Source organism: Plasmodium gaboni, chromosome 3 (assembly GCF_001602025.1).
Source record: "Plasmodium gaboni strain SY75 chromosome 3, whole genome shotgun sequence".
Classification (NCBI taxonomy): domain Eukaryota; phylum Apicomplexa; class Aconoidasida; order Haemosporida; family Plasmodiidae; genus Plasmodium; species Plasmodium gaboni.
The window spans coordinates 564,499-578,198 of NC_031483.1; the positions used below are offsets into that span (position 1 = coordinate 564,499).

The window sequence follows — 13,700 nt, forward strand, 5'->3', positions numbered from 1 at the left end:
CATTATCATCATCGTCCTCGTCATCATACTCATCATCGTAATTATCATCGTCCTCATCATCATAATTATCATCATCATGATCATTTTGTTTGGAGCCATTTTTCTTGTCACCTTCATCATCTGAAGAAATTATATAACAACTTTTGTTACTTTCCTCTTCATTATTATTATTTACATAGTCTTCATAATTTTGTAAATCTTCTGGAACATTTTGATCACCTTGTAGATTAAAATTATTTTCATATACATTAGAAAAATAATTCTTTTCATTTTCTTTAATATTATTAAGGATAGAAACACCTTCCATTATCGCATGGTTATTTACTTCGGTTTTTACATTGTTGCTATAATTATTTTGTTTGTTTTCTTGATCGTCATAAATTTCTTCATTGTGATAACTATCATCACATTGATAAGAAATATTAGTATTATTATTATTATTATTACTATTATTATTATCATCATTATGATTATCATTATGATTATCATTATGATCATCTTCTTCCATATTATTATCATCATTATCATCAGTATTTTCTTTAACACTTACTTTTCTTATTTTCATCGAATTGGATTCTTCCAGATAACCATTTACTTTTGTTATTTCTGAATCTGAAAAATATTTTCTTTTTTTATCTTGTTGTCCTTTATTTTCTATATCATTTCCTGCTTCGAAAATTTTTACATATGTGTCATAATTATATTCTGAAAGGTCTGATGAAAAATTATTTGATTTATTTAATTCTTGGATGTTATCTTTCTTATCATTTAATATATTATTATAATCATTTATATTAGATGACGATTCAAACACAAAACCATTATCATTATTATTATTATTATTATTTTCAAGAATTATATTTAGGGGAGAGTTTTTATTTTTTATTTGTATTGTCTGTTCTTTTTCCTTTTCATCAACATATGTATCAGTTTCTTTTTTTTTTACATTTATCAAAATATTTTTATCATTTGGTTCATATATATTTCCAAGATTATGAACGTTTTCTATGGATTCATTAATCAATTTAATTAAATTATTATGTTCATTTTTTAATTCGTCATTATTTATACTATCTTTTTTATCATTGATAAGAATATTATGTTCATTGTCTATCACTTGATTATTACCTGCGCTATCTTTAGAATATACATTTTGAATAATATTTTCTTCATATCTTTGTAAGGTCTCATTATTTATTTGTTTAGAATTAACATTATTATTATTCAACAAATTGTTGTTATTAAATGGGTTTATAAAATGGTTACCCTCATCATTCATATGGATATTATTAATATTGATATTATTCATTTTGTTATCATTAATATTATTCATTTTGTTATCATTAATATTATTCATTTTGTTATCATTAATATTATTCATTTTGTTATCATTAATATTATTCATTTTGTTATCATTAATATTATTCATTTTGTTATCATTAATATTATTCATTTTGTTATCATTGTCATTATCATTTTTTTTTTGGGTATATATTATTTCTCTATTGTTTATATAAGCTTGCTTATTTTGTGTCGATTGTTCTATATGATCAGCACTATTTACAATATGTTGTTCATCTACCACTACATTGATTAGATCCTTTTGATATGCATTATATATATTAATATCTCTATCATTATGTTTTTCTTCTTGATCAGTTTGTTTGTTTTTTAAAAAGATATCATTTCTTCTTGAATCATTTAACATTGTCAAATATCCTCTTTGAATTAATGCATTACATGTCTGTGTGAATATTTGTATATGTTTAAAATTTTCATCTGTTATAAAATCTTCACTTATTAATATATTTTTATTTTCTTTAATTTCTTCTATAACCGATTCATACATATAAAAATCGAATGACTTTCTTAAATAAATTAGCTTGTTTATAACACTTTGATCAATTATTTTATTTTCATTAACGCTTTTAAAAATCTTGCAAAACATATTTGTTTGTTGTATTAAATGTATTATATATCCTTTATATTTGAAAATATTTTTTACATTCATTTTATTTAATTCTTCATTTTTTTTTAAATAATCATTTAAGTGTTGCATAGAATTTTCATTATCTTGTAAATTATTTTTTAATTTCAAAATTTCTTGTAAATTATTTATTTTTATTAATTCATTTTTTTCATTTTCATTTTTTAAATTATTAATAAATTCATTTAAACTTTTAATACTTTCTTCTAATGATATTATTTGATTTTTTAATATTTGAATTTCTTTTAAATTACGATTTATTATATATAAATAACATGACCCTAGTTTGAATAGTTTTAAAATATTAAACTTTATAATAATAATATTATCATTGTCTTTATTTAATTGAAGGTTATTAAAAAGATAGTTATTCATATCTACAAGTTTGCTACACTTATTATCAATATTATTAGGAACATAATTATTATTCTCAATGTTATTATTATTTATGTTTATATTATTATTACTTGTAGTTATGTCCATATTATTATTTATTTCCATATTATGATTACTTGTAGTTATGTCCACATTTTCATATATATCTTTCTCCTTACATATATCAATATTTGCACATATATTTTTATTAGTCTTTGACAAATTATTAAACACATTTAAAATATCTTTACATGATGGACTCATCATATTTGAATCTTCAAAACATGATACAATACTTTTATCAACAACTGAATAGTTATTTATTAAATCATCTAATTTATTATTATATTTATTTTTTAAGTTTTCAATAATTTCATCTTTTTCTTTAATATTATGATTCATAACAATTTTATAATTTTCCATCATTATAATGGATTCTTTTAATTTCTTACAATTATTAGATAACATATTGATATGATCATTTAATTTATATATTTCTTCATTCTTTTCTTTTAATTCATTCTTATAATTATCAATTATATCATTCTTCTTTTCTAATTCGGATGTAAGATCTATATTTTCATTTATATATTTGTATATTTCTTCTGATGAATTTTTTTCCTTATTATGGTCCTCTATGGCATCTGTCACATTTGGTTGTTGATAGGAATTATTAGCATCAAGACCATCACATATATCATTTTTATGAATATCTCCACTATTATTATCACACATATTATAATCATTATTATTATTATTATCACACATATTATAATCATTATTATTATTATCATCCATATTGTCACTCCCCATGTGATCATTTTTTTTTTTCTCCTGCGCATCTACCACATTATATAAGTCATACCTTGATTTGATCTGCTCATTTTGATTGGCCAATTTTTTTATTTGTAAATTCAAGTGAACAATTATTTTCTCCTTCTCATTGATAATGTTTATATATTGATCAACCTGTTCTTTTAATTTTTCCTTTTCTATAATTTCAATATCATTATTTTTGGTTGATATAAATAATTTATGATCATTATTTAATTGTTCTATTTGTTTCTCATATTCTTCTTTATTTAATAACAAGATTCGATTTTCTTCTGTTAGCATATCTACATTTGTTTTTATTTTATTATATTGTATGATATAATTTTTATTATTATCATCAATAAGTTGTTCTAATTTATTTTTATCATTTTGATTTTTGAGTAATTTTTCTTCTAGTATAGTTATTTTCATACGATTTTTTTCATCACATAATTGTATTTTTTCATAAAGACTTGATAATTCTTTTAATTCTAATCTTGAATTTTCTAGATTGGCCTTTAAGTTATGAATAAATTGTTGATATGTATTATTAGTTATAGAATTAGAATCACTTAATATAAGATTATTATCTTTTTGTAATTGTAGTATATATTTTTCTTGTTTAATAATTTTTTCTTTTTCTATTTTTAATTGTTCTTTAATTTCTATATAATCATATTTTAATTTTTCTACATGTTTTTGATTAATATCTAAATTTTTTTGTAGATCTTGATTAATATGAAATAATTGCTCCAATCTTGTTTTTAATAATGTATTATCAATATAATTGATTTGATTTTTAAACATATCATTTAGATATGTATTATCTTTTTTTAATATATTTAAATTTTCTTTTAATAAGAATATTTCTTCTTTATGTTCTTTTATTAATATATTCATATCATTATATAATATATTATTTTTTTCAAGAAGATTATTATATTTGTCTAATATATCATTATATTCATTTTGAATATTAGTTTTATCTTGTTTAATTAGTTTTAGATAATCTTCTTCTTTTTGTTTTATATTATTATTTTCTTTTTCTTTATTTTTTAAATCATTCATTTGGTTTATTAAATTATTATTTTCATGTTTTAATATTTTTATTTCATAATTTTTATCATTTATATCATTTTTTAATTTGTCGATTTCATTTTCCATATTATTTTTTATTTCCTTTACAACAATATCATATTTATCTTTCTCATCACATAATAAGCTATTAATATATTTGATTTTATCTTCATTAGATTTATTTATTAATAAAAACTCTTTATGTTTTTCTAGTTGTTCTTTATATATTTCTTTTAAACGAGAAATTTCATCTTTACTATTCTTACAGAAGCATTTCCATGTATCTATACAAGTCATTAAAATATTTTGTTCTCCTTTCATTTTTAATATTTCAGACTCTTTATCACATAATTCTTCTTGTAACGATTTTATTTTTATTTCATATTCTATAAAGCAATTGTCATCACTTTCATTTTTTATATTGAAAATAAAATCATCACCTTTTTTATTAAGCACTGTTGAGAAGGCAGCATCATTAATTGGAAAGATTTTAGATGAATTTAAATTATTATTAAAATTGTGTGGGTGATATAAATGATTACTATTAACACTGCTGATGGTATTAAAATGATCCAAGTTGTTTGTCATATTTGTCATATTTGTCATATTAGTCATGTTTGTCATATTTATATTATTTGTAACATCCATGTTAGTCATATTATTCAAACGTGTTTGTGTGGAACTCGCTTCGGGGTCTTCCCTATTTTTGATGACACCATGACGATGAGACATATGAATATTATTTGAATAATAAAGTGTAGATATATTATTATTAATTTTAGATGTGGGTAGAACACCTAAATGTGTATTATTAATATGATGTATTGAAGCTCTTACACTTTTATTATCTCTTATAGATAATGTGGAAACATGATTTCTAAAAACATTAATTTGTTTAATTCTTTCATTAAGTTCATTTTTAATAAGATTATAATTATTTTGTAATTCTTTAATTTTTAATAATAGATTATTATTTTGAATTTTTAAATTATTTATATGGAATGTATTTTTTTTATTATATTCTTTTTCTTCTAACCATAATGTATTAATTTTATTTAAAGAAATATCATGATCATATTTTAATTTTTCATTTGAATTTAAAAGATTATCAAATTTATCTTTTAAAAAATTATGATTATCTTTATATTCTTGTAATAATGTATGTAAATATTGTTTTTCTTTTTCATATATTTTTATAATATCACAATTTTTTTCATTTAATTTTATATTTATAATATTTTTTTGTATAATTTCTTCTTGTAATTCTTCTTTTTCTTTTTGTAAATTTTCTAATTGTTCATTAATAAATAAATTTTTATTTTGATATTCTTCATATTCTTTTTCTAATAATAAATATTTTTCATTTATTATATTTATTTTCTTTTCTTTTTCATTTATTTGTTCATTTAAAATTATTTTCTCATTATTATATTTCTCTATATTCATATCTAATTTTTTTATGCATGCATTCAAATATTCTTCTTTTTTATTATTATTTTTTATTTTCTCATAGTTCTCTTCTATTAATTTTTTATATTTATTTGTCAAACGAAGAATCTTATCAAATCGACGTAGAAACAAATCGAATGACAACTCGACGTTACTAAAATTAAAATTAAATAAATTAAAATATCTTTCATATATATTTTTATATTTATCTTCAATATTATGTAAATGAAAACTAATAATTGTATTGAATATATTATTTATATTTATAAAATGATTAAAATAAAAATTCTTATATTTTTTAAATATATCAAAATTTGTTTTTTCCATAATTATATATAATTCTTCATCTGTGTAATTCTTTTTGCATTTATTTAATTCATCCACTATTAGTTGTATTTTATAATTATCATCACACAGGTTGTTATTATTATTATTATTATTATCACATTTGTTGTTGTTATTATTATTAACCTGATCAGTGAACCCATTTATAATACTATCGTGTAATCTTTCTAATACAGACGAATACTCAGTTCCTAATATTTCCTCGATACTAAATACATCATTATATTTTTTTAATCTATAAAACAATTCTATAGTTATTTTATAATCATCAACATAACTCAATAGATTACTCTTTTTAAAATATTCCATTTGTTTACATTCAATATTATATATATAATTAGACAATTGTAATAATATATTATTAAAAGAATTAGCAATATATTCATTATTTGAAAAAATGCATAATTCTTTATCTTCTTTTAAGATTTCTTTATTATTTTCTTTTCTTCTATTATTAATACCATCATCATTATAATGCATATAACTCAACAAATCATTCTCATCAATATCATCTTCCTCATTATTATTGGCATTACTCTTCTTTTTTGATACAGATTCTTTACTAATATTTAATGTTTTTATTTTTTCACCTCTCATAATATATAAAATATTTTCTTTTATAGTTGATTGAATAAACTGTTCTAGTGCCAATCTATAATTTGAAAATTCCTCAGCACTTATATTTAATCGTGCATTGTTCATATTTATATTATGATTGTCGTCTTTTAGATTATAAAAATCTTTCCTTGCAGAGAGATTATCATTATTTAACATGTTAGAAGATGTGTCATTATTCATCTTAAATATATAATCTGCAACCTTATTTTTTTTAAAATCATATACTGAAGAGATAACCTTAATCAAAGTTTGTTTCTCAACGTTCAGAGTATATATATCATCCTTATTTTTATTTACAACATCTTGTAATTCATTTAATTTTTTTTCTATATTTTTTATATAGTTTAATTTATCATTCAACAATTTTTCTAGATATATTTTTTCATTATATAAAATATGTGAATCACTTATATCTGGCTTTTTAAATTTCTTCATTTCATCTCTTATTAAAGAATTCTTAATATTTGAACAATACTTTTCAAATATTTCATTTGATCGAGTTAATGTTATGATTTTCATTTGTGCTTTATTTAATAAATCGTTTAATTTTTTATATTTATGTTTTTTTATTTTTATATAAGAACTATTATTTTGCACATCTCCATCTTCATCATAATCATCACTCTTATTATTATATGATAAGTTATCTTCCATATTATATATATTATGAAGATCATTACGACCAGATAAATAATTATATCTTTCTATATTATTAAAATGATCCTTCATGTCAATATTATTTAAATTATCGTCCATATATTCATTGTCACCAGAAAAATGAGATCTAGATTTAATAGATCTAGATTTTATTGATCTAGATTTTATAGATCTGGATTTGCCAGATTTATTATTATTAGCATATCTTAAGGATGTCTTTGGAGCGTTTAAATTATTTTCATGATGTGTATTATAAATATTATTATGTAAACTCTTAGAATCTGGGTTGATAGCAGAGTTTGTATTTTCAATCATCATCATATGATGATCATTATGATAATCATTATGATAATCATTATGGTTATTATTATGGTTTTTATTATGATTATCTTCATTATTATTATTATTATTATATAATATTTCATATATATACAAAACAGACAAATAATCGTGCTCATTATATAATTCAAATTCCAAGTTATATATTTTAAACATTTCTTTGATATCAGTATTTCTTCTCATTATAATTATTTTTGAATTTTTTAAATTAATAAAATCATGTGTTATTGAAAAGAGAGAATTATTTTTATCTACAATTTCTTTATATTTCTTTTCAAATTCTTTAATAAGATTTTTATAATTCAAAATTTGTTCATTTAGTTGTTGTATATTTTTATTTAATTTATTATTTTCTAATTGTAAGGATTCATTTTCTTTTTTTAATTTTGTATGTAATTTAACATGTTCTTCTGATTTGACAAGAGACTTGTTTAATACATCTCTAACTTTGTTTAAGTGATCTACAGAATTTTTATTAACTAGTTCGATTTTTTTATGACATTCTTTTATTATTATATCTTGTTCTTCTTTATGTTTCTTTAATTTAAAAATAATTCTTTCTTGTGCTAAATATTTTTCTACAAGAACATTATTTTGTTTGTCAATATTTTCTTTTTGAATTTTCATATCTGTTTGATCTTGTTTTAATAATTCTATTTCTTTTTTATATTTTATATTTTGATTAGATATATCATTCTTCATTTTTATGATAGATTCATGTAATTCTTCATTTTTATTTATAAGATTTTTATTTTTTTCTTCACATTTTAATAATTTATATTTCATATCATCATATTCATTTTTATAAAATGAAAAACTACCAATATTTAAATGTTTCTCATTTTTAGTTCTTTCGATTTCATTTTTTAATTCATAACATTCTTTTTCAATCTTATTATATTTATTTTTATAATCTTTCACTTGTTCTTCTTTTTTACTACATTCTTCTTTGCTACGTATTAGTGTATCCATAATTAAATTATAATCTTTAATTTTCATTTCTAATTTCTTTCTTAACATATTAATAAGTGTATCTTTATCATTATATTTTTTATCATCGAATAATTCTCCTTCATCACTACTCTTTAATTCATTCACACATAAAGTATGCCTAAAGCTTTTATTATCATCTTGAAAAAATTTTGAATCTTCATTATAATCTTTTAACTCACAATTATTTATATTATCACTATATTTTAAATCATCTTCTTGATTATTCTCATTTTCTTCTTTTATATTAGAAAGAAGTAATTCTCCATATTCTAAACTTTCTTTTATTAAACTTAATTGATTTTCATCATATTTATCGTTCTTTATATTTAATAATTCTTCAACATCATTCATGTTACTATTCATATTATTATTATTAATAATATCATCACTGTTTATATCTTTTCTACTTTCTTTTAAATAAAAATATTCTTCTTTATTTAATTTTGAATTTTCATTGTTTCCTTTCTTCTGTAAATCATTATTCATTTTTTTGTTTTATAATAACATATATATGGATATATATATATATAAAATATATATATATAAAATATATATATATATATATATATAAAATATATATATATATATATATATATATATATTTTTATTGAATAATTTAAAACAAAAGAAAACACGACTTTTCAACAGTTATATATTTATGAGAAAAAAAAAAAAAAATAGCACTTTATATATATAAAAATATTTTATTATTTTTCCTATTTTTAAAAGATCTTTGTGTTCATTTTGTTTTATTTAAAAAAAAGGAAAAAATATAAAAACAAACAAATAAATAAATTATATATATATATAATTATATATATATTATGATATTATTTTCAATTGTAAATGATATTATATATATATATATATATATATATATATAAAGTTTCATATATTTTTTATTTTTATTTTTATTTTTATTTTTAAATTATTTATTAAAACTTTTGTTTTTATTTTATAATTTATTTTTTAAATATATTTATATAATATAATGTATGTCAATGAAAAAAAAAATATAATATATATATAATTATAATTTTGTTTATTTTAAAATGAAGAAAAATAAAAATAAAAATAAAAATAAAATATAATATAATATATATATATATATATATATATATATATTTATTTATTTAATATGAGCACTGAAGGTCATTTTAAAGTACGCAATAAATAATAATAAAATATATATATATATATATATATATATATATAATATTTTGTCATATATAATAAATCTTATTATAACAAAATAAAAATATATAAAATAATTTCCAAGTTTTTATATATATATATATATTACATTTTTATTTTTTTTCATCCCGTTTTAATATGAATATATTATTAAACTATAGTTTATATATATATATTAAATTTATTTGGGAAGAATGTAATTTTTTGTTGAAATTATAAATTATAAAAAATATATATAATATATTATATATAATATATCATTTAAATTTTCATTTCATTTTATTTTATTTTTTATTTATTTTTGCTCCCTGAGCTTACGAAAAAAAAAAAAAGAAAAAGAAATAATATTATAAATTTATCATCATAATAAAATTTTAACATATATTTTTTATGTGGATTATGTCATTATAGTTTATATGTCACACTATAATGTTATCATAAAAAAAAAAAAAAAAAAAAAATATATATATATATATATATATATATATTATAATTGCTTATATAGAACAAGAAAATTTTCTTCATTCTCACATTTTTATGAATATATTGTTTTATAACAACCAAAATATTCTTGTCCACATTTTATATATAAAAGAAATGTCATTAAATCATACATATATGTATATATATATATATATTATTTAAAATTTATATTTTTTCTTATAATTTTTCTTTAAAAATAAAAAAGTTCTTAAAAATGTGATATATCATTATAAGGATGTAAATAGGTGTATACCATATATATGTATATATATATATATATATATATTTATATTTATATATTTTAACTTGCATTTATAATCATATTGAATACTTGAAAAAAGAAATATTTAAATAATATAATAAGAATATGAAGAGAAATAAAATAAATATATAAAATAAAAAATAAAAAATATACATATATATATATATATATATATATATATATATATATAAAGAAAAAACGAATTATATTGTAAAAAAGTGGTCATATATAAACAAATAAAAGACACAACAAAAGGTTGAAATATAAATATGTATATATTTTTAGCATAAAAGGTATATATAAATATGTACATTATAGCTATATGGTTTTATTACAACAACAAAAAAAAAAAAAAAAAAATATAAAATAAAAAATAAAAAAATAAAAAAATAAAATGGTAATATATATATATATATATATATATATATATATATATAATATTACACGTTTGAATAAAATACAAAAACAGGGGTAAACAAAAAGATTTAAAATATTTTTAAAACTTAAAAAAGATATATACATATATGATAATACCCACAGGTATAAATAAATATGTATACATAAAAATTGCATGACACAATAAAAAAAAATAAAATAAAATAAAAAAAAATAATAAAAAAAAAAAATATATATATATATATTTTATATATATAGTAGTATAATTTTTTTAATGTTTGTATTATATATAAAATATAATTCTTACATTCATTGCTTACATATTGTATGAGCTAAAAATAAAAGGATCAAATAAATAATTCCTTATATCAAATGATTCATCGAAAGAATTTGTCGAATTATTTTTTTGAAAAAACACAGATGCTAAATAATTAACGCAATATGTTTCATATATCTGAATATTGTTTATCATTAATATCTCAGAAAATATATCACAGTTTTTTAATTTGTTCATAATTTTGTAGATTCGCTTTTGTCTTATATCTTGTATAAGGCCTAGAAAAAAAAAAAATAAATATTAGACACATAAACATATATATATATATATATATTTATATTTATATTTATTTATATACATGTTTATGTGTGTAATATTTATATTTTTGTATTTTCGAAAATTTGTGTGCCCATATACATACCTGCCACCTTGAGAATATATTTATAAGGGGTTTTCTGACCTATGGTTTCTATAGGTGTTGAGTTTTTAAAACAGTTGTTTTCTAAGAACATAGAACATATTTCAAAAAAGAAAGGACTTGGTAAATCAGTAAGTTCATTGATATCGTCAAATTCTTTTTTATAAATATTTTTTAAATTATCTATATAAAACCAGAAAGGGAATTCAACAGTTGCAAGTCCTTCGTCACTTAATTCCTTTGCAATATAAATTGGATACCATTGTCTTTGTCCTGATTTCATTTTTTTAAAATCGAATCCTTCAATTTCAGTTAGATCAAAATATGGTATATCTGCCAATGCCTTAACAACAATTAATTCATCTAGAACTCTTTGCCATATAATATGATTCATTGATTCTTCATATAAATAATATACAGAGATTTTATTTAATTCTATAAAATGTGTATTAAATTTCATAGGTAATAATTCAATATATTCATTTGATGATAACATATTTTTATTTATAAAAGAAGGACAAGATATTTGTTTATCATTAATATATAATATTTCATTATATACTTCAATGTTATCTTGTTGAATTTCACTATCTTGTAAATATGTATATATATTTATTAAATTATCATATACATAATTCTTTTTAAATTGTTTTGCTTTAATAAATATAACATTACTTTTAAAACAATCATATGAATTAGATAATTCAGGCATCATATTTTTTATATTCTTAAAACTGTTATATAAACACAATATCTTTTCATGAACACTACTTAATATTTTATTTGTGCAATATAAATCATCTCTATGTAGCATATCATTTATAGCATTCTCAATCTTATCTAAAATAGTTTCTAATATTATTATATGATCATTATTTATTATTATATTTTTATTTCCAATCAAATATTGATCTCTTATATAAAATATATTATAGACCTCTTCACAAAGTTCTATATTTTTTATAGGTAACTTAGGAAAGTTTTCAAGAACAATATTTATTTCATGTTGATTGTTTTTGTTTAATGTATCATCATCATATATATCATGATAATTATTATAATTATTACTATTATTATTACTATTAATATTATTATTTATAATCTTACTATTTCTCTCACTATATATACTATCTTTTTTACTTGGAGTTCCATATGCCTTCCTCCTACTCTTATCATTCATAAAAATTCCTCTTTTATTATTACCTTTCTTTCTTGACGTTTTATACAACTTGGTTTTTTTATTTCGTTTCTTTTTAAATATAGAAAACACATCTGACATCTTGTTAATAGCACACAACAATAAATAATATATATATATATAATAAATTAAGGAATTCTTGTTATTGTTATTGTTATTTTATTTTATTTTATTTTTATTATTTTTTTTTTTTTTTTTTTATTTTTTCTCTCCTTTTCCAAAGTGTGTGGTGGAATTAGCTTATAACATCGATAAGTAAAATCATATTTTTATTAATAAAAAAAAAAAAATAAATAAATAAATATATATATATATATGTATATATATTAATATGTTGTGTGTGTGTATCAAGAATCTATATAAATAAAAAAATAATATAAATAAATAAATACATACATACATATATATATATATTTTATTTATGCGGTTCTTTTCAATGTCCTTATAAACACGTGTTACAAATTATTAATGCTGCCTTACGAATATACACACACATATATATATATATATATCTTCATATATATACACCCGTGTGTGTATTCAATATACATAACATACTTATATATATTTACATATATAATATGTTAATCTATCTTATGGTCTTAATAATTTCTTTTTTTTTTGTGTTTACACCACTTTATTTTTTTTTCTTTCAATAAATATGTTTGAATTATTTTATTTCAATATATACTCCCCTATCTTTTATTTTATCATCTAATTGGATGTATACTAAAAGTTGAAGGGGAGGGAAAAAAAAAAAAAAAAAAAAAAAAAAAAAAGAAAAGAAAAGAAAAGAAAAGAAAAGAAAAAAAAAAAAAA

At 18.2% G+C, this 13,700-nt stretch overlaps 2 protein-coding genes across 2 annotated transcripts in view; both read right to left on the reverse strand.

Moving 5' to 3' along the window:
* PGSY75_0317300 (hypothetical protein) overlaps positions 1-9,139 on the reverse strand; it is a gene marked incomplete at both ends in the record, with an annotated part of 10,026 nt that extends 887 nt beyond the window's left edge. The window contains one exon of the mRNA XM_018784025.1: positions 1-9,139. This exon is cut by the window's left edge and continues 887 nt beyond it. Within this exon, the coding sequence (XP_018643608.1) occupies positions 1-9,139 (9,139 nt within the window).
* A 2,165-nt stretch (positions 9,140-11,304) lies between these two features.
* PGSY75_0317400 (hypothetical protein) lies at positions 11,305-12,962 on the reverse strand (the record flags this gene model as incomplete). The annotated part of the gene is made up of 2 exons (XM_018784026.1): positions 11,305-11,543; positions 11,687-12,962. 2 exons carry the CDS (start codon positions 12,960-12,962, stop codon positions 11,305-11,307), a joined length of 1,515 nt encoding a protein of 504 aa, XP_018643609.1.
* Positions 12,963-13,700: the final 738 nt, after the last annotated feature.